Genomic DNA, 27,506 nt, shown 5'->3' on the forward strand with positions numbered 1-27,506 from the left:
AATAGGACATGCTGGAGGGACAGATTCATAACTCAGAGGCTCCCTTCACTCTGGAATAAAATCCCAGTCCAGGTTAGGCAGAGTCCCTCATTGACTCTCTTCAAGAGGAATCTTGATGAGTGGATGGGAGATCGTAGTTTTACCCCAGGTATCACTTCTGTGTCACTGTTAGACAGAGGCGCAGTATACTAACCTCGAAAAAGGGCATAGCAAAATTAATTTAAAATGGGTGGCGAAAGCCAAACACACTCTGGCTAGGCTTATAAATACCCTAGGGCAGATAGCCTAGTATGAACCTATGAACTTCAGTGAGTGTGTGTGTGTGTGTGTGTGTGTGTGTGTGTGTGTGTGTGTGTGTGTGTGTGTGTGTGTGTGTGTGTGTGTGTGAGAGTTTGTGTGTGTGTGTGTGTGTGTGTGTGTGTGTGTGTGTGTGTGTGTGTGTGTGTGTGTGTGTGTGTCTGTGTGTGTGTGTGTCTGTGTGTGTGTGGACATTTTCAGTAAAGATGTATGGGCTATTTTAATTCCATCTGACATTGCTACAGGTAACTTAAGAATTTAGGGTAGCCAAGGTGTTAGAAAATGAGTCATGTGTCGCCTTCTAACTTTTCTGGTATACCATATATTCTGATGTTGTTCCTCCTTTCTTTGCTTTCAGTGTCATCTATTTTTTTTCAAAGAGCTAATCTACACCTCTTGTTATATGAGCATTCCCAACATTATGTTTAATGCTACCTCCATACCACTTATCTGTGCTCCTTGATGGTTTACAGTGTCTTTAAAGAGACTAAGTTGTTACTCTCCTCCTTGACTGAATCTATGTTTGGATCAAGTTTGTCCATTTTAAGTAACAGTTCCTGTATGCTGGAAACCAAGAACAGAAGTTCCTTCTTCACAGAGACATCCTGAGAATGTGCATTGGAATTGCCCATCCTCAGTTTTGTCAGGATCTCAATATGGTTAAATTTGACAGGACCTTTTGTAATAAACCACTTCTAATAATATCCAAACAGTATTTGTGATACTCTTTCCAAAAACTAGCAAATGCCTTCAAATAACTCTCTGAATTTTTGTGTAATCCTGCCAGAAAATCTCAAGCCTGTAAAGTTCTTTACCCATGCTGCTGTCAGACATTTTGGCCTAACAGTTGGTGGCTGTTCTACATGACAATCAGTCTTGAAATATTTCTTCCGCCTTTCATGCCTCATCTTTCTGCTGTTGTGGTTGTTAGGCATTTTACCCATAGCAAAGACTCCCTTGAAATTAAATATAACACATGTTAATGTTATTTCCATATCAGATTATTTCTGAGATGGCCCACTGAAGTGAGAGTACAGTTTTTTCTCTTTATTTCTTTCTTCCTTTCTTTCTTTCTTTCTTTCTTTCTTTCTTTCTTTCTTTGTTTCTTTCTTTCCCTACTTCCTTTCACCCTATATTGGCAGCTGGGTATGCTGTAAATAAACATCATGTTTACAGTTCTATAATCATGTTTGCTAGTGTGTTTTCTTATAGCTTTAACCCCCTGTTTGACTGTGAGGTCATTGCCTAGCTTAGCACAAGAGCTTGGAATGTTTATAACAGACCTACAAAACAGCACAAGATTAATATACTCAAGTATTCCACACACTGCATATAACCCTTTACCAATTACTTGATATGGTGAGTGAAGTCAAATCTTTTATTTCTCAACTAGGCCTTCCAATTCAAAGTAACTAATAACTTCCAGTATAGAGAAGAAAATATGTAAATGTGAAATGTGTTACACAGCACTAGTTTTCAGTTATGTAACTCAAGATACTACTTTTAAACTTGAGTAAACTCAGCATTTATATAAATAGATGCATTTGTATGGCAATAATAATGTAGTAGAATAGCATATTTATTATTTAGTTACAGTGCATAAAATGCTTTAAAATACAGGTAAGTGTTGTTGACTTTTTTGTTTAAAATGAAAGTTTCTTTGAATGCAGTTGATGTGATACCAGTATATGAGTGTGCCAAAGAGAAAAAAAAAACTTTGCCAAAACAAGTACAAGAGATGCATCTCCTGTACCCTTGTCTCATTATGACCTTACTGTTTCCCAATGACTCTTGAATTCTTCTGATGAATTACACTGTATAACTGCCATAAGCTACCACACTCTCTATGAATTATTGTTTTCCCAAGTCAGGTTTGAAATATCTCCTTTTGGATGTCCAACATGCTCCCTTCTATCCCTTTATTCTCCATCTTCAACTCCACCTCTACCACTATCCTCAAATAATGTAGAGCATCCAGATCACAGGTTTTATAGGTGTGTACTAGGCTAATGGCCCTGGAGCCTTCACAAGCCTAGCCCATAAAAGTACCCTGTCATTGTGCTGCCCAACATGAGTTCCCAGTGCCTTTATCGAGTAGAGCCACTGGAGTGATCCCCAGGGTGAACTTTCTGTTACCCATCCACTCATCAAGATTTCTCTTGAACAGGGCCAGTGAGGTGCCCTGCTTGACATGAATAGGAAGCTTGTTCCAGAGTATGGGTAGTCTCTGGGTGATGAACCTGTCCCACCAGCATGTTCTGTTGATTGTGGTAATGAGGAAGAGATCTCTGGAGCGTGTGGTGTGGAGGGATTGGGATTTCTTTAGGTGTAGCATTTCTAGCAGGGCTGAGTCGAACATGGCTTTGTATGTCAACCAGAGAGCACCTTTAAGTAGATGATAGGAGACAGAGAATAGCTGAAGTTTCTTGAGTCTGTCCATGTAGGACATGTGTTTAAGGCCTAGGATCCTCTTTGTGAGGTACTTCTGTGGCCTCTCCAGCTGTTGCAAGTGTCTGTTGAGGTACATGCCAAATGGGGCATTATACTCGATGACTGGCCTAATGAGGGAAGAGTAGAGAGAGAGATGATGACCTCTTTCTTCCTAGATGCAAAACCCCTGGTTAAGAGATGTGCCACATAGAAGGACCTTCTGACCACAGTGGCAATGTGGTAGTCACAGGGGAGGTTGCAGTCAACCTGGGTGCCCAGATCTCTTATCACACCTTCAGTGTTCAGTGGGCTCCGATCGACGTGGTAATAAGTGGGTACTGAGTTTTTACCAAAGGGAATGATAATGCATTTTTTGGCATTATTGTGAGATTGGCTAATTGTGATTGTTTCTTAACACATACTTGTCTTTGCTTTGGCTCATTAGCAGCAGTACAAAAACTGCCTGCTCACACCCTTGTTCTCCTCTCCCCCTTCCCTGTTTATTACCTTAAGACAAACCCAGAGTTAATAAATATTACCTGTGGCAGGCACCATTTTTAAAACTACAATCCACTCTGCTGCAGGCCCCATGAAGGCTCAGTGTCTCTCCAGTAAGTGTTTTACAACTGTAAATGCCTATTTTTGTTGAATTGTATTAGACATTGTACAACTTTATATGTTTATGTTGAATTATGTTAGACATCTAATATGATTTATGCTTTATTATTAGAATTTACTATGGCATGCTAGCATTTGTATGCACCAATTTGTTTTTAGTATAATAGTATGTTTGGTATATTTTCATAGCTGCATCTTGTTCACTAATGTTATTCATGTAATTGTGTTGTGTGTAGACAGCTCATACTAGTGTCTAATTATTTCTATATAATTGTGCTGTTACTGGTGGATAGAATCACATTAGAGAACCACGACAGATTGCTGCTCGCTATATTTTTATCTGTGACTGCATTACTGTTTGGGGTTTCTTTTCTAATGTTCTTCCAATTGGCTCAGTATCTGTATATACTAAGTAGTTGGTGCATGGCATTGTCCTGCATGTGGTAGCTATTTGCACTCAAACCCCTCCCATCTTTCTAATAGCCAACCACAGCACTAACCCAACACTACCTCCTCCATCTTCCTACTACTATCCCACCTCCTCAACTAACATGTACAAGCATACCTTTCCTATGCTCACTGCATGCACTCTCCTTGCATATCTTACATCCTACCAAAGCTCTATCATTCCCCCACTCAACCACTACCACTGTACTACTACTCACACCACCACTCATGTCTCACCCACACTCAGCTCCCCTCCCACCAGCTCAAGAACCATCCCTATGCACCCCCACATATTCTACCAACTATATTACTCAAACATAAAGCATCCCTACAACTTAACATAGTAACCCTCCCACCATACCTATTACCCACAGAGCACAATCATAAAGTTTCCCTTATAATCAAACACATTCAAAAACTGAGAAAACTAATAATCTCATGCTTATCAAAACTAGCCCTAAGTGGAGACATCCACCCCAACCCTGGCCCTACCATCTCCAACCCCAATCTTCATAATCAGACTAGAAACCACAACTTCTCCCATATTACAGCCAATAGAAAGCCAAGTGACTTTCTTCTACTATGCCTAAATATTAGAAGTATATCCAACAAAGTCCATGAACTCCATGCCACCATAGACTTGTACTCCCCAGATATAGTCATCCTGACAGAAACCTGGCTAAAACCTCACATTACCAGTAAGCAAATACTCCCTACAGGTTACGGCATACTAAGAGTAGACAGGCTAAACAAAAAAGGAGGTGGTGTAGCTATAATATTTAAACAGCATCTAAACATCCAGATCTTAAAATCATCAGCTCCACAAATAGGCAATGAAGAAATAATATATACCAACCTCAAAATTAACCAAAACAAAACCATCAACATAATTGGATGCTACTTCCCACCTGGCCAAAACATCCCTCCCCTAGAAAACCTCTTCAGCTGGTCTACCCACCATCTCCCCCAAGAAACTATCATCTTAGGTGATTTCAATATTGACTGGCAATCCTGTTCTGGCAACAATCCATCCCATCATGTACACCTCCATGGCTTCACTCAACTAGTCCAGTCACCAACCAGGATAAATAAAAACTCCACCAAGCACACTACCCTAGATTGGATACTAGTCAGTAAGAACCCCCAGTCATATATAACAGGCTGCTTATCAGATAGCCTCAGTGATCACTCCCCAACATTCCCACTCAAAAAATACCTATACCAAGCTAAACCTGTCATCTACCGTCAAATATGCAAAAAACTAAACTTTAACCCACTCACATTCATCTCATCCCTCAAAGAATGTAACTGGCATCCTCTAAAGTACCTCAGTCTAGATGATGCAGTTGAATTTTTTAATAGTACCTTCCTGAACATCCTTAATTACCATGCCCCCATAAGATTCTCCAGAACCAAAGCACAACCCTCCCCATGGCTACAGAAAACCACTAAGTCAGAAATGAAAAACAGGAATAAAGCCTGGGAGCACTGGCACAAAACCAAAACCCCCTCAGCTAGACAGAAATTCCTAGAACTACGCAATAGAGTCAAAAAGCTGATAAAACAGGACAAATCCCAATACTACCAGTCGGCCCTAGACTCCTCACAACACAGCCCCAAACAATTCTGGTCCTCCATAAACTCCATCCTCCACCCAGGTAAAGTCAGTACTCCCCCTCCTAACATCCCTCACTCCTCAGAAAATATTTCTTCCTCATTCAACACACACTTCACCCAAACCATACTATAACTAGCTAAACAACACAACCCCCCTTCCCCTCCAACCCACACCTTCAACTAGTAATCTCCCCACTGCCTTCTCTTTTTCTCCTGTACCTACCTCCAACATAAAAAAACTCTTAACTAAACTTAAACCCACCAAATTAGCAGCAGACAGCCTCCCACGTGAATACCTACAAATCACAGCTGATGCTCTGGCCTACCCAGTATCCATCTTGATTAACCGATCTCTGTCAGAAAGTTACGTTCCCACACTGTGGAAAGTATCACATATAATTCCCCTCCACAAAGGCGGACCCTCCACAGAACTAACCAATTACCGCCCCATAGCTATTCTCTCTCCACTCTCCAAAATACTAGAGAGATGCATACACAGGTCTCAGACTACCTCCTTACTAACAACCTCCTTTCCAGTACTCAGCATGGTTTCCGACCAAACCATAGCACCACCACTGCCTTACTCTCCTTTACTAACACTATCCTTCAGCATAAAAACAATGGCTATCTCTCCTCTGCTACTTTCCTAGACCTATCTAAAGCATTTGACATGGTCCCACACAAACAACTTATCTCTGTCCTCAATAACCTATCCTTCTCACAATCGGTCACCAACTGGTTTCAGAGTTACCTGTCTGACCGCCATCAATCCGTTGTATGGCAGAATGACATATCTCCCCAACTACCTGTCTCCATAGAGGTTCCCCAAGGATCCATCCTTGGACCCCTACTCTTCTCGGTTTACACCAATAATCTAGCCTCTGCCACCAAACATGGCACACTCGTACAATACGCAGATGACTCGACCATCATCTGCTCAGCCCAGTCCCTACCAAAACTGCAAAAAGTCACACAGGAAGCCTTTTCCTCTGTTGAAACATGGTTATCCAATGCCCGATTAATACTCAACCCAAACAAAACTAAACTACTCATCTTCCAACCTACCAAACATTCTCAAAACAACTCTCACTTTAACATCACAGCAAAAGACAACACCACTATATACCCAACTGAACATACCAAATTGCTAGGAGTGGAAATAGACAATAAACTAAAATTTGACATTCACATATCCACGACTATAAAAAAGGTCCACAAAAAACTAGGAGCGTTATACAGAAATAAGCAATTTCTCACCAAAGCAGCAAAGATTTCAATAGCAAATTCCCACCTTATCTCCACCCTACTTTATGCCTCTCCAATATATACCAACCTAAGGTAATGTGATCTAAACAAGCTAGAGACCTGCTACAACAAAATCGCCAAATTCGCCACAGGGGCATCCTACTGTAGTCACCACTGTCTCTCACTTTCTGAACTGGGCTGGCTTGAACTCCCTCACCTCCTTCACTGGTATCAACTCTCACTCACCCACAAACTAGTAAAACATCCACTAAATGTCCCATCCCTCCAGAATCTACTCCAACCCTATCGCACCACAAGACCACTAAGATTCAGCAGCAAAAATCACTTGCAGATCACTAAAGCCAATAACTCTGCTGGTGAAGCACTATTCTCTTGCGCCATAGCCAAATTATGGAACTCACTCCCACCCACAATTACCTCCATACCATCATGCACCCACTTCAAAACTTTACTAAAAGCACAACTAAAAATATGCTGACTATGCCCTTGCAACTCCCACTCTAATATCACCCACCCCAGACAACCACTACCTTTCTTTCCACTCCACTAACTACCTTTATTATAGCAAGCTCAGATGCTCATAAGCCAGTACTTATTATACAGCATGAACTTCTTCGTCTTGTAACATTTGTTAATGTCTGGTATGCACTTCACAGATAAAGATTCTAGTTGTCTACTGATGTACTATGTTCTTCATCTGTAAATATGTTGTAAGTAATTTCTATGTAAATTGTTAATCACTATGTAATCCAATGTAAATACTGTCTGTTTATTTTAACTGTGGAGCTTTTCTCCCCGGGCCTCCGCTGAAAATGGACCTACGTCCAGTCGGATACTCCCGGTCAACAAATTTAAATAAATAAATAAATAAATAAAAATTAAGCTTAAGGCCATGACTCCGTACCAGTCATTGGTATCAGTGAGGCCTTTCTGTAGGATGTCTGCATCACTTGGAGAGTTGATAATGGCTCCCAGTTTGCATTTGTCTGTGAACTTGGTCAGCCAGAGTCCCTCCATGTTGGCCTAGACCTCTGAGAAGTAGATGCCCAACAGTCGAGGACCTAGGACCCATCCATGTGAGACTACACTTGTGGCTGGTTAGCAGTCAGATTTGGAATCTGCTACTTTCAGTCTGTGGGTTCTGTCTGTGAGCCAGTTTGCTATCCACCTAGTGATCTAGGGGTTGATGCCCAGTTTGGTGAGTTTATCAATAATTCTTGAGTGAGGTATGGTATCAAAGGCTTTGGCCAGATCGAGGTAGGCTGTATGCACTGCCTTACCCTTTTCCACATCCTTGGTGACTGTCTCAAAGAAGTCAACCAGGTTAAGCAGGCAAGATCTCCCTTTAACAAAGCCAAACTGTGTGGGGTCAAACGTTTGGAGATTACCTATATCTTTGTTAAGCAGGTCCATGATGATGTGTTCCATAGCTTTACATATCAGACTCATCAGGCTAATGAAGTGATAATTGCCAGGGTCTGTTGTTGCTCCCCCTTTATGGAGACGGATGACTGTAGCAGTGCGCCATTTGGTAGGGACAAAGTCTGAGGTAAGATTGTGATTGAACAGGGCACACAGATGTGGTGCCAGTTAATTTTGCAGTTCATGTAGAACACAGCCAGGGATATTATCAGGTCCCATGGATGCTGTATTCTTGACCTTGGACAATGCAGCTCTTACCTGTGCTGAAGAAATGCTGGGTACCTGGCATTCTTCTGGTATTATGATTGGGCCTTTGGGGGGAGAGGGATAAAGTTAGCACTAAATCTGTTGGCTAGTATGTTGGCTATAACTGTTGGCTCAATATAAGAGGTACCATTGTGTAATACCTCAGAGCAAATCTGGCTATTGCCGTGGAGGTTCTTGATATAACTATAGAAAGCTTTGTGTTTTTTTTTAGTGTGTGCCACAATTCTGTCTTCATAGCTGGCTTTAGAGGATTTGATAAGGGATCTCAACTTTTTGTTGAGGCTAATGAGGGAGTTTTTCCAGTCTTGGAACTTCACCTTTTCCTGTAACAGTTTCTTCCTTCTGTTATAGAGTTTATTGATAGCTGGGAACCACCAGATTGGCTTCCTTTTTTGGAGGAGAGCATCTTGACTCTATTGGCTATGGCTAGTTCCATGCATTTATGTACATGTTCGTAAAGTGCATTGGTGTATGATTCGGCAGTCATTTAGCTATTTTCCATATTCTGTTTCTCATTGGATTTTTGATGTATTCTTTCCTAGCTTTTTAGAAGATTTCTAGGTCTTTCCCTTCACCTCAGGCTTTCCATACCCTCCACCATTTTGACAGATCCTGTCAGTCTAATTTCTTGTATTCTTTATAACTTTGAGAATAGTGCACAGGAACCCAAATGTGTCTTTATCACTGGTCTGAACAGTGGAAGAAAGACCTCTGTATCTCTGAACCCACTCCTCCTACCACACACTTAAGTATCTTACTGGCCTTCACCATGCCATTTCACAATGCACAGCACAGTTTGAGTTAGTGGTGATGATAACCTAAGTCCTTTCCTTCCTCTGCCCAGATAAAAGTCATCCTGACAAGACCATGGGATTTCTAGTGGGTTTCCCATCCAAAATGCATAACCCTGCACTTTTTACACTAAATCCTAGCTAACACATATGTGCCCATGATACCAGCCAGTGCTGTTCTTTCTGTTGACCATTCCCACCACTTATGACAAGAGTATCAATACCTGTGTCATCTGCATAAGAGCTGAAATTCCTCTTTATGCCCGTTGTAGTATCCAAAGGATCATTCCCAGCACTGAACCCTACAGGACTTCACTCCTTGCAATTTTCTTATGACAATTTCCCCTTTAATGAACACCAAATGCTTCCCTTTTGAATACTTTTCAGTCCTTTCCACCATTCTGTTATCCAAACTCTTCTCTTAAGTTTTCTACTAGCTTTCTGTGAGGTACTGTGTCAAAGGCCTGTCTAAAGTCCAACTGTAACACATGCATCGCATTCCTTTCTGTCATCCTGTAAGGTGACTCAATCATGTAAGTGAATCAAGTTGGGATAGTAAAATCAGTATGTTGTACATGCTGCTATTCAAAACATAAATACCTGATGTTCTTCGTGTTTCACTGTTGCAGTCATTACATTTGGGTTATCTGCTTGCAGGTAGCCCTCAGTCGGCCTGATTAACAAAGTCTTGGGTCCTGTGTCGGTTTCTGTCAGTAGGCCTGAATACACCCACAGAAGCCGGTGCCTGCACAGTGGCTCCAGACTCATCCAAGGTAGAGATATCCGCAGGTTCCACAGTTGAAGCATCTCGCGGCATACCGGACTCCGAATGGGTCTCAGTAGAGGCCTGTGAATCAGAAGTAATGGGTATCAGGGGCTGCAAAAGCACCTCACTGTCTACCGGCGAATTGGCGACTGAAGAGAAGCGTCATTGTCAGCTTTGGACCTAGGCAGCCTGTCTCTGTCTTTATCTTTGCATTTTTTTGGAATGCCGACAGTTGGATGGCTTACTGAAGACATATCAGGATAATTGAACCGAGCACCAAAATATTTAGAAGCTTAAATATACCGACAAAGGATAGTTCGTGGTTTAAATAAGGCACAAAACTGACAGTGAGGTACGTCGTGGTCTGGGCCTAGGCAAGGAATACAGTATGAATGAAAATCTTTATGAGATATTTGCTTTCCACAAGCAATGCAATTATTTGCTTTTACTGACATTGGTTAAGAGCAAGAAAAAGTTTCCCCAACGGGATACTTAGCTTTTAGTTAAAGACTTTGGTTCTGAAACTCAAAAAGGAAAATTTCAGGAGTCGGCCGACTGGCAATTGCGAACTGCTTCTGCTTCGGGTACCGCACAGCAAGAAAAACTGATGTAATGGCGTTGGCTGCATGTTTTATACCCCTGACGACCTGAAGTCATGGAAGAAGGGACAGCAACCGACGCAGGACCCAAGACTTTGTTAATCAGGCTGACTGAGGGCTACCCGCAAGCAGATAACCCAAATGTAATGACTGCAACAGTGAATACACTCGAACATCTACATTTATGGTAAGTGTACACAACTGTACTTTCTGCAACTACAAAAATAAACTGTAATTGCCAAAGAAATACAGTAAAATTTGAAATGTGCTAAAATGCTATTGAAGCATTTCTGCAGGAAAGCTTTTCCACCAAAAATCCCTGTACACTTCAGGTGTTTGTGTATTTTCTTGAGTTTGCTTTACCTCAATACTCCAAGACACAACTTTACCTCAATACTCCAAGACACAACAGTCTTAGATTTAATATATATATATATATATATATATATATATATATATATATATATATATATTCACCATAATCACAGTTCACAGTGATTGGTTACATACTTGGCCGAGCTAGTAAATGAGTGCTGGACTTCCTGCTGACTGTTCCAGCTGACACTTTTCTGTGAAGTGCATTTTCCGGCATGCCTGCATCTACTGTTGCTATTGATAACATTTCATTCACCTAGTCGAATGTGCTTCAAACTTTCTTGTAAAGCAGTTTGCATGTGAAACTCCTAATTCTTGATCTTGTCAAGCATGAACCAAAAACAACCCTGCAAACAAAACTCAGAAATCAAAAAAACACACCATCTATATAGATGTCTTTAATCAGCTTAGTCTGAGTGCTTTCTTTCCCTATCACAGAACAGAACCTCTTCTGATGAAAAAGTTCCACTTTGTGATTGGGAATGAAAGCATCAACCTTGTCAAGTGTAAAGACCTTGTTTTTGCTTTAGAATAATTATGACACTGTTTTTGAGTCATATTTGTCTTACAAGTTGTGCTTTTTCTATTAAAGCATTGTGATACCTTCTCTATTAAATGAGTCTCATTTCACATGCTTATTATAAACAATCTATGTCTTACTGTCTGTAACCAAAACAAATATTGAATCTTTATTTGGAGCTTTTATCACTGGGTTTTTGTAGAAAGTTTTTTTTAACCCAGTCAGATTTTCCCAGAGTGTAAATCCAAAAAGTAAACCTGCAAACTGTGAGACTAAAATCATAAATTTATTCAGTAATGTAATGCAGAAACACAAACCGGTTTCGGCTGGTACATAACACTGCCTTCCTCAATGTAAATCAAATCCTTTTCAGATAGTCTTTTATACATGCACTTAATTGAATCAAGTATGTGATTGGGTGATCAAAATTGTTCATTTAATCCAGGTGGAAATAAACCACCCAGTTTAACAATCCATTTTTTCTCCTTTGTGTCAAGAATGGAATGCCACCCCGCTTTGTTGGATTTATTCCCTTTCATGATATCTATAACCATGAAACTAAACTTGGCAGATGAATGTTTTATGGAATGTTTATATAAAGCACTGCTTGTTTTTTATTCTTCATGTCACTAGTATGTTCAGAAATTCTCAGTCTTAATGGTCTTGAGGTTTGTCCTATGTAAAAGGAGCCACAGCTGCACATAGCTAAATAAATCAGCCATTCGCTGCTGCAACTGGCAAAAAAATTGATATCATAAACTGTGCCACAGTTCTTGCTTGTAAATTGTTTGGACTTAAAAACCTTATTGCAGTGAGTGCAATGTCCACAGGGGTAGCATCCTGTGAGCACCTCACCCATTATTGTAGTTTGTACTTCTTGAATCGGTGTCCTGGAGTGTGAATGTTTGTAATGGTTCAAATGTGAGACTAGGTTTCAACCCTTACGAAATGAAAAATAACATCTGTCTGGTAGAATATTAGTTAGATTGTGATCACTCTGTAGAATATTCCAGTGTCTCTGTACACTGTGGTCACTAGCCTAATAGGTGCCAAACTTTGCTGCTCCCGTTGTTTGTATATCAAAAGGTCTTCCCTCTTGTGTGTATTAGCCCAATTGCTGGCCGGTAGAACATGTCCCATCTGATATCCCCTGTCCCTGAATCTGTAGGTCAGATCCTGTCTGTATTTCTGAGAGCAAATATGTCTCATTCTAATGTATTGGGATTTGGGGATGTTTTTAGCTATATGGGGCGGATGAAAGCTGGATGGATGGAGGAGGGTATTGTATTGGGGATATTTCTGGAAACCTTCGGTACACAGGGTGTGATCTGATTTTCTACAGATGGAAAAATAAAAAAAGTAATGATGTTCGTGTCAAAGTTAACCGTGAAGTGTAGACCCCATTTGTTTTCATTTAAATATTCAATGAATTCAGACAAATATTCCACATCTGACCTGCATACCATTCAGCAACCATCCAATTATTGCCTCCATATGTCTATCTCTGTCAGGTACTGATTATGGCCTGCATCACAGATTAGCTGTTCTTCAATAAAGGCCATAAAAAGGTCAGCATAAATGGGGGCAAAGGATGCCCCCATGGTCATAACCTTGATTTGCCAATAGTATGTGTCCTGATAGAAAAAGACATTATTGGTTAAGACATGCTCTGTCAGGCCTAATAAAACGGTATTGAATCCTGGCTGATATAATTCAGATTTATACAACCAGTATTCAATGTCTTCTAAGCCAGCAGCCTGAGGGATGTTTGTGTAAAGGGCACTAACATCTAGAGTACACATCAATCATTCAGGTTCAAGTTGGGTGTCTGAAATAATTTTCAGGAATTTTGTGGTGTCTTGTATGTTTGATCAGACCAACCGCAATAGTGGTTTAAGTTGTTTGGTAAGAAATAATGACAATGGTTCAGTGATAGAGTCTCTCCCAGACACAGTTGGTCTCCCAGGTGGTTTAACAGGGTCCTTGTGTATTTTAGGCAAAAAATAAATGTATTGACTCATAGGATCTTTAATAGTGAGATGTTGCATAACCTTGTCACTAATGATACCTTCTTCCTTAGCTAGTGATAGGAATTAATCTATCTGTTTTTTAAACCTAAAGGTGGGGTCCAGAGACATTTCTAAGTAATACCGCCTATCTTGAAGTTGTCTTTTGGCTTCTGAATCATACTGAAGCCAATTCATTACCACTATGGCCCCACCTTTATCAGCAGAAAGAATGACGATGTCTTTATTATTCTGTAGTTCGAATAATGCTTCCCATTCGATCTTTGAGAGATTGTTTCATTTATAAGTAAATTCACTCCTGTGATAGTGTAGATCTTTGAGAACACTACTTTGAAATTGATGCACTATAGGATTCATGGGAGGCATATACCTTGAGTTGTCATAAATAAATTCATTTTCCACACCAAAGTCAGTAGAGTCCTCAAAATGCAATCTACGGTTTATATGTCTACAAAATGGCATTACATCTTGTGCTAGAAGATCCTCAGTTACTAGGAAGCCAGGAATAAAACTCAAACCTTTATTGAGTAGTTCAATTTGTGTAGTAGACAAACTTACATCAGAAATATTCAAAACATTAACATTATTTTGGTTTATTTCCGAGTTATTAGTTTCAAAAGCCCATCTATGTTTATTTCTTGCATGTTTTCTGCCTGCTCTTTTGTATTTGGGCCTAAAAGGGCTGAACTGTATACCCTCTTGGGGGTGGGTGAGTCTGTTGTGTGTTGCATGTCTGTATCTGTGTATGAAGACAGATCATCAGTAGATGACCCTGTGTCATTAGGTTGCGTTTTCAAAATCGACCTTGGTCATTTCCTTTTGGGAGTTCTTGTTTGTGCATGTTGAAATCTAACCTGTTTACTAATACTGAAAGGGTTACCAAACTGATAGTCTGTTTGGTCCTCTGGAATTTTTTGATCTTCCTGGTTTTCAATTGTTCTTCAAGACCAGATAAGTCTTTGGCCAATTTATTCAAATTACTAGTAAAGAAGGACTGTCCTTCATATGTCTGTGCATCAGAACATAACTTAGTGACTTCCCCAATCTGCTAATCAATGACTCTATCATGGAATTTAGCCAGGGCTTCAACAAAACCCATAGTAGCTTGTTGGATGTCCATCCATTGTTTATTTAGCTCATCATCAGCCTCATTTACTAATGGTTGTGTTCTGATATGTAGTCCCCTATATGTGATCCCTTTGGCCATATATGCTTTAAAGAGTTTAGAATGCGAGACATGAGACCTGAGAGATCTCATGGTCTTTTGTAGTTTATCAAAACATAAACCACAACTAGACTCTGGGCCTATGGCTATGCCATTTGGATCATTGTTGTGTGTAGTGCCCAATCCGAAAACTCCCAAGTCCTCCTTGTCAGCTGACAAACCCGTTAATATTTTTGTTAATTCCATTATGGTGCAATATATTCCTTGAAAAAAAATATTATTAATTCTAGGTATTGATATAAATAGACTAGCAAACCTATAGAAATTAGTTTCTTGTTGCTTGCAAACTTGTTGTAAAACCACTTGGTAAATTGTCCAAAAATATATAAATTTTTGATGGCAATATTAGCCCTTGCTAGATATATAATAACAATGCTAAGCCATATATTAGTCCAATTTATATTTGGTAATTGTATTAATAAGAAATATAGAATGGACAATAATAGCCCCTGTAAGTGCCTTGAATACAGTCTTCAATTCTGGTCTTGTGACTCACTTTGTTATCTTCAGGACAGTGCTACACCCATTCAAAAACAGACTGACATACACATGGCCAGCCTTTAGTCTGTATGGGTAATAGGTTGTTGGTTTAAATATTAATCAGCCCAATATTTCAAGTACAAAATGTCAATCACAGATCAAAAAGTCTGATCATAGATAACAAAAAATGTTTTGAAATACAAAATTTAAATGGTCTGTCAGTTGAAAACCCCCAAATGGAAGTTTAAGATGGGGCAACCACAAGCAATACAAAGTACCCTTGATCCAAAAAGTTTGAGCCTGAAAAGTCTGGGGCACATCCAACAAAACAGTATGAATCAATGATATGATATCAGTAGTGGATAACAGAAGTCTGACCTGTTGATCTGTAAACTTTTATTTAAATATTTATATGACAGGCACCCCCAATTAGGGATAATGCTGGCCCTAATTCTTAGATATATCAGTTACCTGACAAGGGGCTAAGTGGAATAGAATTATATGTATCAATGCTGTTTGTTCCTGTCCAAACTGTATTATGCTGTACAATCAAGTTATTTGTGTAGTTTACTGCTTTCACTAAATGTATTGTAAAGACTAGATAGACAGATGTGTATGGAAAGTAAACACCAATACAGTCTATTCAAAACAGATAAATATTTTCAAAAAAACTGAACCATACTATATTCACAGTTGTATTTGGTTTGAAACACTTCCATGCTTCAAAATGGTAGTCAGATTGTTATTCTGGCTGATATAAATCAAAGCGATTTACTTGACCCATTGATCAAATTTATAACTCCCCCTAGAGCAATACAATTGAGTGGAAATTTGTATGCTGTAACACATAAACACTTAATCACAACATAAGTAATATGAGCAGATACAATTTGGAATGAAAACCCCTCAAAAATTACCATATAAGTTATGGACAACAATTTAACTGTTGTTATAATGTCCAAAATTTGAAGCAGACTGTGATTTAATCATACAAGTCCCAAATTCGACTCTCAAACACTCGTATACCACAGCATGAACGTTTCTGATGAAATCAGAAAAGGAATACAGTTAAAAGTCCAAAGACCCATTTGTCCCAGTGTAGTGAAAGTAAAATGATAATTGGCCACTCGTGTAAGCAACCTGTTGAGTTCCAAAGAAGCCCTTATTACCCTAAATTAACTCCGTTCTTCACACAAATACAGCCTATTCAAAACAGATACATATTTTCAAAAAAACCTGAACCATATTATATTCACAGTTGTATTTGGTTTGAAACACTTCCATGCTTCAAAATGGTAGTCAGATTGTTATTCTGGCTGATATAAATCAAAGCGATTTACTTGACCCATTGATCAAATTTATAACTCCCCCTAGAGCAATACAATTGAGTGGAAATTTGTATGCTGTAACACATAAACACTTAATCACAACATAAGTAATATGAGCAGATACAATTTGGAATGAAAACCCCTCAAAAATTACCATATAAGTTATGGACAACAATTTAACTGTTGTTATAATGTCCAAAATTTGAAGCAGACTGTGATTTAATCATACAAGTCCCAAATTCGACTCTCAAACACTCGTATACCACAGCATGAACGTTTCTGATGAAATCAGAAAAGGAATACAGTTAAAAGTCCAAAGACCCATTTGTCCCAGTGTAGTGAAAGTAAAATGATAATTGGCCACTCGTGTAAGCAACCTGTTGAGTTCCAAAGAAGCCCTTATTACCCTAAATTAACTCCGTTCTTCACACAAATACAGCCTATTCAAAACAGATACATATTTTCAAAAAAACCTGAACCATATTATATTCACAGTTGTATTTGGTTTGAAACACTTCAATGCTTCAAAATGGTAATCAAATTGTTATTCTAGCTGACATAAATCAAAGCAATTTACTTGACCCGTTGATCAAAATTGTAACTGCCCCTAGAACAATACAGTTGAGTAGAAATTTGTATGTTGTAACACCTAAACACTTAGTCACAACATAAGTAATATGAGCAGATACAATTTGGAATGAAAACCCCTCAAAAATTACCATATAAATTGTAAACAACAATTTAACTGTTGTTATAATGTCCATAATTTGAAGCAGACTGTGATTTCATCATACAAGTCCCAAATTTGTCCCTCAAACACTTGTATCCCACAGCATGAACATTCCTGATGAAATCAGAAAAGTACAGTTAAGAGTCCAAAGTCCTGTTTGTCCCAGTGTAGTGAGAGTAAAATGATAATTGGCCACTCGTATATGCGACCTGTTGAATTCCAAAGAAGCCCTTATTACCCTAAGTTAACTCCGTTCCAAAAAGTTAGTCAAAAATTAGTTTGCATGAAACATATCCTCAAAGTGACCCAGGAACACATAAAATGTATGAACAATGACCAAATATTGTTGTTTTGTCCCAAACATGAACAGCCCAATAAATTAGCTTGAAAAATATCATCCGAAAATGGAAAACAACAGTTGAAAAGACGACTGGTAGGCTGAAAATGAGCCCCTTCACAGCCCATGTACAGCAAACAAAAGTTTATAGAACAAATGTGGCCAAATTCCTGAAAAAGGCTATTTTCATTTACCCATAGTCAGGAAAAGTCCGTTGGTGTTGAAGCTTGAATAGAGAATGGTGAAAAATGAAGGCTCGTAAATGCGTAGCTTCTACTTCTGCTGCTCGGCTGCTTCATATAACAAAAATTATTTTGCTGCTACAAAACCGACCTTGACTGTTGACACTCAGTGAAAAACCATGTATATAGCCAAGTTACAGAAAACTAGATTAAATCCAACTTCCAATCAGCAAAAAGTATATTCCTTTACTGTGAGCTGCAGATAAGACATGCAGCCCACACCAGTCTCACAGACCCCCAGCAGGGAAGAAGAATGTGTGTTGCATCAGAAGAGTTCCCCCTGCACGAAAGGCAGTTGCACAGCTTGGCAATGTAGAGTCCAAAATCCAAAAAGTAAACCAGCAAACTGTAAGACTTTGTGTGTTTGTTTGTGTCTTTCGGCTTTTCCCGGTTAGGGGTCGCCACAGCGGAACTCCGGTCCGCTAATGATTGGTAGTGGATTTTTACGTACCGAGTTACCAGCCCTGATGCACAACCTTCAATGAAGGCATGCCCCATTCACATATGCCTCCACACAGAAGATGCTCTAGCTGAGAATTGAACGGGACAACGTCTTGGTATGAGGCGACAACACTACCACAGCACCACCACCGCAGTCAGGCAAACTGTAAGACTAAAATCATAAATTTATTCAGTAATGCAATGCACAAACACAAACCAGTTTCGGCTGGTACACAACACAGCCTTCCTCAGTGTAAATTAAATCCTTTTCAGATAGTCTTTTATACATGCACTTAATTGAATCGAGTATATGACTGGGTGATCAAAATTGTTCATTTAATCCAGGTGGAAATAAACCACACAGTTTAACAATCCATTTTTTTCTCCTTTGTGTCAAGAATGGAATGCCACCCCACTTTGTTGGATTTATTCCCTTTCATGATATCTATAACCATGAAACTAAACTTGGCAGATGAATGTTTTATGGAATGTTTATATAAAGCACTGCTTGGTTTTTTATTCTTTATGTCACTAGTATGTTCAGAAATTCCCAGTCTTAATAGTCGTGAGGTTTGTCCTATGTAAAAGGAGCCACAGCTGCATGTAGCTAAATATATCAGCCATTCGCTGCTGCAAATGGCAAAAAAATTTATATCATAAACTGTGCCTTCTGATGTAACATAAATAAATAAACCTAGTTGGAACTTAGATTGTAGCAGACTTTGGGAGAGTAACCATTCTAATGTGAAGTACATTATCGCCAGGAGTTCTCACTGACAACTGGCCCAGACACAGGGGTTCCAGTGACACTGCTGATGACACATGAGTGTTGGCTGGTTACTGGAAGGTCATGTAGAGTGCAGAAAAAGGGAACAGTAAAGCACTAAAGTCGTTCACTGCTTTCTAGGTTACAGTGGTGTGGGTCAGCATATCACTGTCAAATGGTGAAGACTAGCTGCTAATGAGTTCTGTAACATAAAACAAAGTGAACTCAGAGATATATAAGATAATGTGAAGGAGCAGCCATGTTATCTGTGATATAGCAACATGGATAGCTCCCAACTAAGGAAAATACAGTACAGTGCAATAGTTTCTTCAGGCACATGTACTGTGCCATTATGCCTGTTTAGCCATGGTTACAAACACTGAGCTAAAATAATTGCCCAGTGATACCTTATAAGCATGAATGTTTTTTCTTCACCTGATTGAAATTGGAAGTGCGCTCAAGTTACTGACAACTCCTTCAGAGAAGCAATTTATGCTTTATTATGTAGAGTCAAATGTGTTATTAAGAGATTCTTTCAAAATAAGGCAGTAAATGTGCAAATCATTTTAGATACATAAACATCAAGACAATGAAGACCTTCAAGACAAACTGAAGAGATTTACGCAGCAAGCATTTTCCAAGAGAGGAGTAAATATCTGTGTCAGCATATTAGATGTTGTAAATACCATTAGAATGTGTTTGGAAAAGGTCCTAGTTTAATTTTGGAAAAATGTGTACTGGAGGCTGCTGTTTGGTCAAGAACTGTGAATAGTTTTGACTGTATTTACACTGTATTTTGTATATGCAAAGCCTTAAGGTAAAGTTCAACTGATGAAGTGTAACTGATTTTACTAAGATACTAAGGCATAATTCCTTTAGAACCCATTCTGATTTTAAATTATTTAAATTTTGTATTTTGCTTTCTGTATGTTTTCTGTCATTTTATTTATTCTTTTAAAAGGCACAACCACATCTGCTGCAATGATGGCCTTAACCAGGGCTGGTAGTAGTGGCACAGCAAAGAGCATGGTGAACATCTACACAAGTACAGAGAGTAAGTGATTTCTCTTTTCAGTGTTTACCCTGTTTTAAGATGTTTCTGTCTTCTGCAAGTATTTAAATGACTAAAGAAACAGTGAAGCAATCATCTTAACAAGATTTTTATCTGAAAAAGAACACAACAGTAATGCTTATAGAAGATATGATCTGTTTCACATCTTAAACTGATCCTTTATCACACAGTACTGGAAATTCAGCAATAATTTTATATTGTCAAAAGGAAACTGTTGTTCAGAAAGGGATTAGCAAGTGTCACTAATTCACTTATCACTGTTTTCAGTATATGCTTTATCCTGATTAGGGTCGCGGGGGAGCCAAAGTCTGTCATGGCAAGTGACACGCATAAGGCATTCATCCAGTACTAGATGAGATGTCTATGCACACACACTTACATGCCTTTTACACACACTCCTGTACAGACAGTTTGAGGAATAATGAACACCAGTTAACACATAAAGATGTTTTTTGGGATGTTTGAGGAAACTTAAGACATCAGTGAAAATCCACATTGGCAACTGGAGAACATTAAAATTCTACCCAAAATGTACCAACCAGAAACGCAGTCAGGGGAAAAAAATCACAGTAAAACAGTAGCTTTAAGCCACTACGCCAGTGTTGCCACATTAATACATCTGCAGGGCTGTGCATATAACTGTGCAAAAGATTGTGAGCTTACTGTAATGGCGGGGTTTGTTAGTTATTGTGATCCTAAGAGATATGGAGGGTATGCTGCTGGGAGGGACATCATTGGCAAATTGGTCTAAGGGGCGAGGCCAGACTAACAGCCATCTAAAGTGCCCCAGGTGCAGACTAATAACCACCTAGAATACACCCCACATGATTGTTCAGTTAATGAATCTAAGACCCTCACCTGAAACAGGGATATAGGGCACATTCTTTGGTGCCAGTCCTGAGATCTGGTAAGTATCTGGTAGCCATGTAACCTACCTAAACCATAAGGCTAACTCCACAGTAGCTGTATAGAGCTACTATGTGGACTTAACATCTGTATAGCAAACAGGGGGTGTCATACAACTGATTGTTGAATGAGTACAAAATTCCAAAATCTGTAAGGGGGGTGGGGGTTCTTGACGCTTGCGCCACAGAAAAATTGTTAAAAGTATGTTGGAAAAAACTGTTATATTAGGTTAGGGGTCTCATGGCCACTAGGCCCTCCAGAAGCCATATTGTACATGTTCTGTGATATGTTTTAGAGAATTTTCAACTTTTTCATTTATGTATGTATCAAGAAATGTTTGTAAAGAGGCAACAAACTGGGTTTTACTTCTGATTTCAAAGGCCAAAGAGGGAAAACATCCTTAACTACTTACAGACTGAGCAAACAACAGCAGGGCCAATCATTTTCTTCCACTGACAGCTCCCATATCTAGTAATTATAGCCACTTTGTTAACTGGCTACACCTCAGATGCATGTGATAAAAAAGTAATAACCACGATAATATATTTCACTTTTTGTTTTACAAAAAAAGTCACCGTAAAGTATTCAAACTTGTTTCAAACAAATACACACTAGTGCTACAATAATACTTGTCCAGGTAAACGACTGTTTAACTTGATCAAACAACATGATTAGTTATTTTCATCCACAGTCAGCTCCCATACCCAGGAATTATAGCTGTTTTGAACCACCGATGTGGGAGACAGGAAAATTCATTGAAATTGCCAGTTTACATCACACTGTGCTAGAAATATTGTTAGTTGTTTGTTAGTAATTATGGAAATAAGCAATATTTCCATATGTACTTAATACTTAAAAACCAAGTGACTTAGAAACTGCTTCATGACATTAGGTGAAACCTTAGATGGTGTTGAAGAAAACTGTCTGATATAGGTTGCTAATTATACAATTAGATATATATTTTCATATTTCTGTAAATATATCAATAAGCATGCACTTACAGAGGAATTTCAAGCTGTCGTGAAAGTTTATGTCTGGCTAACAAAAATGTTCTAACAATATATGTCTAGGTTGTACAATTTCAAGATATAAAAATTTGTTTGTAAAAGTTTAGAAAAAATATAATTTTGAGTTTGTGCTTCTTATAATATATTACTGTATTTATGGAAAATATTACACTTAAAGAAATCCCAATCTCTCAGAGCAACACGCTCTAGGGATCTAAACCTTGTCATCACAATGAACAAAACATGCTGGAGGGATAGGTTCCTGACCCAGAGACTCCCCAGACTCTGGAATAAACTGCCCATACATATCAAGCAGAGCGCCTCTTTGGCCCTCTTCAAAAGGAACCTTGACGATTGGATGGGAGATAGGAAATTCAACCTGGGGAATCACGTCAGTCACCCTACTAGACAGGGGTCCGGGGAAGTAAGTATTGTGGGAAGAAAGGGAATTGTTATGGCTAGACTTGTATAGGCCCTAGGGCCGATAGCCTAGTACCAACCTATGAACCTATGAAAGCAGTAACTATTATCACTGTAAAGAATACCTCTTAATGATAACATTGCTATTTTGTACAGTTTTAATGAATTTTATTGTGTGGCATTCCACACAATATAGATATTAATGAGTTAATGAGCACAGCATATTGTTTGGAGGATAACCCATTACCTGGTACTATGTGAAGCAGGATGGAGGGACTGGGAAGAATGAAAAGTCATATAATATCTCACTTCCCGGATCCATTCATTCTAATGAAAATATAAAGGGTAACAATTTTGTAAGCAGAATTACTGCATTAGTGAAATTCATATCATACAGGACTCCTAATTCCTGAAGAAGTGAAATAGTCTGTTTTTTGTTAATTTTAAAATTTTCACACTGATTTCAAAATAAAATAAGATATTCTAAAACGGACTTATCTTACGATATTTGATTTTCCCTGGAATTTATAAATATTTCGCAGCCATGCAAAGTGACCAATTCGGGATGGCCATTTATAGTAACAGAGAGAATTTCTGATTCAAAGACATTGTAAAACTGCACAGGGAAGTACCTCATTAGTGGCTTATTACCATGCCTCTGAATTAAACCCTGCTGTATCTGACCTGTCAACACTAGTGTTCTCTTTACCAGACCATGCATTGTGGTAGAATAGGCAACACACTCACACACACACACACACACACACACACACACACACACACACACACACACACACACACACACACACACACATACACACACACACACACACAAATATGCATGCACATGGCGCCATTATACTTAATTGTACCATGACTCTCATAGGTGTAAGTAGGTGTATGCTACCAAAAGGGGTTGTTCACTTTTTTTCTGCTACAGAAAAAAAATAACTCTGTAGAGAAATTCTACTCTGCCAAGTTGTTCCAGAACTGCAACCATTCTGGCAGGAGAATACATGGCAAATCTGAAATTGCCACTATCCTAATCTGCCGCACTTCCATTAAGCTTCTGCAATGAGACGTCCTTCTGTTTTATGGCCACCACCAGAGGAAAACTGTAATGGTAGAGGAGTCTGTGAATCAGAGAGGCTTACCACAATTCAGAAACCTTTGGAGACAATTATTCTGCATTGAAATAACACTTTCTGAATCTCTGGGTGTTTCCTTTGCCAGAGTGACAAACATATATGGTGTTTTGTTTCAGCTGTGAAATGCATTATTAACAGTATTTGTAGGCTCTAATCATTTGATTAGCTTGTTTAGCTATTTCACTCTGTTTAGAACTGCGGAACATTTCTCCAAGTGCATAAAGCAATTCTTTGACATCTTATTTTATGTATGCAGAAGATGTTGTTTTATTCACAGCAACTGTCTTTTGGGGATGTTTTAAGTTATTTGGGAACCTTTAACAAGTAGTCAATTTGAAGTAGATCATATGCCCTACAAATAAAAAGGTATTTTTAGCATTTGCATTAATTTTATTGAGGTGGTGAGTGCGTAGCTTCTTTACAGTTTTTATGTGGTTGTTTGTTTCAAGCACCACTAACCACATATCATTAGTCTAGTCGGGCATATAGCTTCTTTGAAAGTAATCAGAACTAACTAAGGAACTTATTTAGGTTCATGTCCTGCATTAAGACACACGTATATAAAATAACATACACATTATGTGTATCATGCTAACTGATAGTAATAACATTCCCAGGGATACAGAAACACCACATCTGCAGCCAAGCCAGTACTATTTATACTGTGTGTATGATGAGCAGCAATTCTAATAAAACATGCATGCAAGCAGGCCTGTATGCATGATAAGGAGCTTCTTATTAAAGCCGCATTACAGCTCATGGCAACATTGTGTTAGATCACCTTATGGGCAGAGATAAGTCCAAGCAGAAGAAGTAAAAATTGAAGGTACACAAGCACCTTTGGTACTTGTGGCATGCTTGCACTCACAGGTTGACAATGCTCATGTAATGTACTGTAAAAAAAAAAAAAAAAAAAAATATATATATATATATATATGTGTGTGTGTGTGTGTGTGTGTGTGTGTGTGTGTGCACATAGATATATATAGATATAGATATCTGTATGGGTCTACTTTTATTCAATGAAAACCCACTTCACCGAAACTCATATCGCGGAGGAAAAACTGCCAAAAGTACAGTTCTATGAAACTTCACACTATCAAAACACACTTCCCCAAAACACAAAAACACACAAAACTAACCTTTACACACATTTTTGCAGGGGGGGGTTCCCACACCCCTGCATATTACATATACCAACTATGAGATTGCACTACAGTGGGAAAAAGGTAATTCTCCTTATCCGCACTGTATCGTGATCTACACCAGAAGCTCCGAGTGCTGTATCAGATACAGTCCCAGTAGCTATTTAAACAAATAAAGAAAAAACACTGCACCTGTTCTGCAATTCCAGACCTGAAGCGGTGATGTGAGTTTTGAAGAAGTGAGGTTCAGTAGCATGAAGTTTTGCAGAGCTGCACTTTTGGCAGTTTGATCTCTGCAATTTGAGTTTCAGTGTAGTGTGTTTTCATTGAGTAAAAGTATGGGCCCGCTTCTAAATCTTGAAAGCTCATAATCTTGAAATTCAAAATACTGAAGCCAAAATCCTGAAAGTTCAAAACACTGAAAACTCAAAATATTGAATTTCATAATATTGAAAAAACAGAGTACACCAACACTTAACAATTGTCCAACACAACAACATAACAAAACATATTACTCTTCTCCAACTATAAGCAGGTGGGGGGCTGCGTCGACCACACCCCCTGCTACTTAAATGTATCAACTCCAAGATTGCACTCCACAGGAGAAAATGGCAAACATACCATTATGTGCTTCATGACTGCCTGTTGTAACCTTAGTCATGTTCACTTTTAGTTTGCTATACAACAACATAACTCATCTTAGTGTAGTAAAGCACAATCTCGGAGTTGATATATTTAAGTAGTAGGAGGTATGGGGGAAGCAGGGGGCTTGCCCCCCTGCTAATAGTTGGAGTAAACTAATATGCTTTGTCTTTTATTTCTTTCTCTATGTACTTCTGCTGTAGTTATAGTAAGTGTTAGTATCCTGTAATTTTTTTTCAATATTATGAAATTCAGTATTTTGAGTTTTCAGTATTTTGAACTTTGAAGATTTTGGCTTCAGTGTTTTGAATTTCAAGATTATGAGCTTTTAAGATTTAGAAGCGGACCCACATATATATATAGAGAGAGATGTGCAATAAAAGGGAATATAGCACTGATGAATGAGGGCAGAGTTCAGGTTATATCACAGCAACAGAATTTAGAGAGATGGATATAAAAAATACAAAGGGGCTTGTTCATAAAGCATGTTGGAAAGGAGGATAGAGAAGGTAGTATAACAACACTTGAATGTAGAATAATGTGAAGTCTTGAACAGGACAGGTGGGATACAATAAAGCAATATGATATACTGACCTGTACCAAATCTGACAACATCAGAATATGAGCAGTGGAACTGTACTATAATGTTACTGTCATTAAAAACAGGAAAATATGATACCCTCAGGGGAGATGACCCATCACTTCAGACCACATGCCAGTGTATCCACAGATTACTAGCAAGGGGAGCCACTGCAGCAGTCACAGTAAACACAATTATAAAACAGGTATATCAGGGAAATGTAAAAGATATGCAGAATGATGTCAAGAAAAGAAAGGCAGGCCTTTACTGAAATTCTCCAGGGAAGCTACTGCAGCTGTCAGAGTAAAAGCAGTCAAAGCAAACACATATCAGGATGTGTATCACATATGCAGACTGCTATCTGAACATTGTAAAACAATGTACAGAAACCATGGGATCTGAAACCCCAAACCCGTGCATTGACACACTAAAAATAATTGCATGAGTACAATGAGCCATTGAAAAAGTCGGAATAAAGTCATTAACTGTACTTCATCATTGAATGGTATGTGTAGCAAGGTTTAGCTTGTCTGTGCAACCAAATGTCTCATGCCAAGGATTTTTCTTGGGTTCCTATTACATTGTTGAATGTTTAGGTTGCCGAACGTCTAAACGTTGAACACTCACAACTGCGACTGGACAATTACGCATATGCAGACTGCAAACTGCAAACTGAACATTGTAAAACAATGTTCATCATCGCCCGTCATCTGGGATTTGCCCTTTTCCCCGATGTAGAGCAATCTCAAAGTTGGTATATTTAGTTAGGGGGGGGGTGTGGGAGGCACCCCCCCCCATCGGGGGGTGTGGGGGGTAAAGCCGCCCACTTGATTAGGATTTTAAAGTATGTTTTTTTTTTGTTGTTGTTGGCCAAGCGACTTGTTTCACAAGAAAAAAATTTGCCTAATTGGCTGGTCGCAGTTTTGAGCGTTCGACATTTAAGTGTTGACGTTTAGGCATTCAACAACCTAAGTGTTCAATGTTCTGATATAGACCCTTTCTCTTCATTACTACCACAGGGCATGGAGTGCCATTTCTCTGTGGTTATATATGGCCATTAACATTGTTCTCTACTATCTGTTGTGAAAATTATTTTTTATTTGTATAAGCCATTTTCAGTCATGGGTGTGTTTTGTCTATCTTTTTATACCATATTATATTTTGGAAGCAGAATATAGAACAATCATGAAAAGGAAAAGGGAGCAGTGGGTACAACAGAAGGTGAGAAAATAAGGAATGAGTAGGATGGGTGGGGGTATAGCATATCTCGTAACATCTTTGCTCAATGATGATAGACAAATCCATACATAACTTTGGTTAGAAAGTGCCAAACCCCCTAACGTAATTTACAGTCTGATGATAGGAATGTTTCCTTTCAGGGAATTAGAATACATGATAGAAAGAAAATTAGAATACACCAAAATGTAAAATGTATTTGAACCCTGCATTGTCACTGTATTGCATGTACCAAAGCATTAGCCAACCACATCACAGAATTATTTAAAGGGAAGGTGTCAGTATAACACATCTCATGGAAATGGAATACACAACAGCGCAAAAAGAGAAAGAATACCTAAATGCATATGAACCCCTGC

The 27,506-nt window shown here is 38.8% G+C and overlaps 1 protein-coding gene across 2 annotated transcripts in view; it reads left to right on the forward strand.

Moving 5' to 3' along the window:
* The window catches only part of LOC122789773 (synaptotagmin-like protein 2), a 1,041,792-nt gene that overhangs the window by 791,961 nt on the left and 222,325 nt on the right, over positions 1 to 27,506 (forward strand). For both annotated transcript variants that reach the window (XM_044057212.1, XM_044057213.1), the window contains exon 8: positions 19,953 to 20,045. In XM_044057212.1, the coding sequence (XP_043913147.1) occupies positions 19,953 to 20,045 (93 nt within the window). The remainder of the gene's footprint in view (positions 1 to 19,952; positions 20,046 to 27,506) is intronic.

Source organism: Protopterus annectens, chromosome 15.part0 (genome assembly GCF_019279795.1).
Source record: "Protopterus annectens isolate FY-2018-M chromosome 15.part0, PAN1.0, whole genome shotgun sequence".
Taxonomy (NCBI): Eukaryota; Metazoa; Chordata; order Ceratodontiformes; family Protopteridae; genus Protopterus; species Protopterus annectens.